At 39.4% G+C, this 1021-nt stretch overlaps 1 protein-coding gene across 1 annotated transcript in view; it reads left to right on the forward strand.

Moving 5' to 3' along the window:
* LOC110456442 (activating signal cointegrator 1 complex subunit 3-like) overlaps window positions 1–1021 on the forward strand; it is a 356696-nt gene that overhangs the window by 345859 nt on the left and 9816 nt on the right. Inside the window, exon 40 of the mRNA XM_021507214.1 lies at window positions 837–988. Within this exon, the coding sequence (XP_021362889.1) occupies window positions 837–988 (152 nt within the window). The remainder of the gene's footprint in view (window positions 1–836; window positions 989–1021) is intronic.

A 1021-nucleotide genomic window follows, 5' to 3' on the forward strand; every position in this document is an offset into this window, starting at 1 on the left:
TACAGGTAAGTCTGTGCTCAACATCTATATAGAACATGTAAGTCTGTCCTCAACATATATATAGTACAGGTAAGTCCCTCCACAACATCCATATAATACAGGTAAGTCTGTGCTCAACATCTATATAGAACATGTAAATCTGTCCTCAACATATATATAGTACAGGTAAGTCCCTCCACAACATCCATATAATACAGGTAAGTCTGTCCTCAACATCTATATAGTACAGGTAAGTCTGTCCTCAAAATCTATATAGCACAGATACGACTGTTCTCAATAACTGTATACTACAGGTAAGTCTGTCCTCAACATCCATATACTACAGGTAAGACTGTCCTCAACATCTATATACTACAGGTAAGTCTGTCCTCAACATTAATATACTACAGGTAAGTCTGTCCTCTACATCTATATACTTCAGGTAAGTCTGTCCTCAACATCTATATACTACAGGTAAGTCTATCTTCAACATCTATATAATACAGGTAAGTCCCTCCTCAACATCTGTATACTACAGGTAAGTCTGTCCTCAACATCTGTATACTACAGGTAAGTCTTTCCTTAACATCTGTATACTACAGGTAAGCCAGACCTCAACATCTTTATAGTACAGGTAAGTCCTTTCTAGACATTCGTATATTCCAGGTAGGTCTGTCCTCAACATTTGTATAGTAAAAGTAAGTCTGGCCTTGACATCTGTATACTACAGGAAATCCCCGACCAAACAAGATGCAAAATTTGTCCTATAGTTCAGAGTCATATCGCTTACTTGTCAATATCTGATGACTGAAGACATTGTCATGATCTGCAGCTGAGATTAATGTTTTCTCTTGAAGGCCATGCTTGACATCTCTGCTGACCAAGGCTGGTTAGTGACCACCCTACGCATCACAATCCTGATCCAGATGGTCATCCAAGGGCGTTGGTCAACCGACAATGCCCTCCTGACTTTACCACACATGACACCCTACCATCTCAGCTGTCTCAGGTAAACATAGATACATGTAGCTTATTTCAACCA

This window comes from Mizuhopecten yessoensis, unplaced genomic scaffold (genome assembly GCF_002113885.1).
Source record: "Mizuhopecten yessoensis strain PY_sf001 unplaced genomic scaffold, ASM211388v2 scaffold8745, whole genome shotgun sequence".
Classification (NCBI taxonomy): Eukaryota; Metazoa; Mollusca; class Bivalvia; order Pectinida; family Pectinidae; genus Mizuhopecten; species Mizuhopecten yessoensis.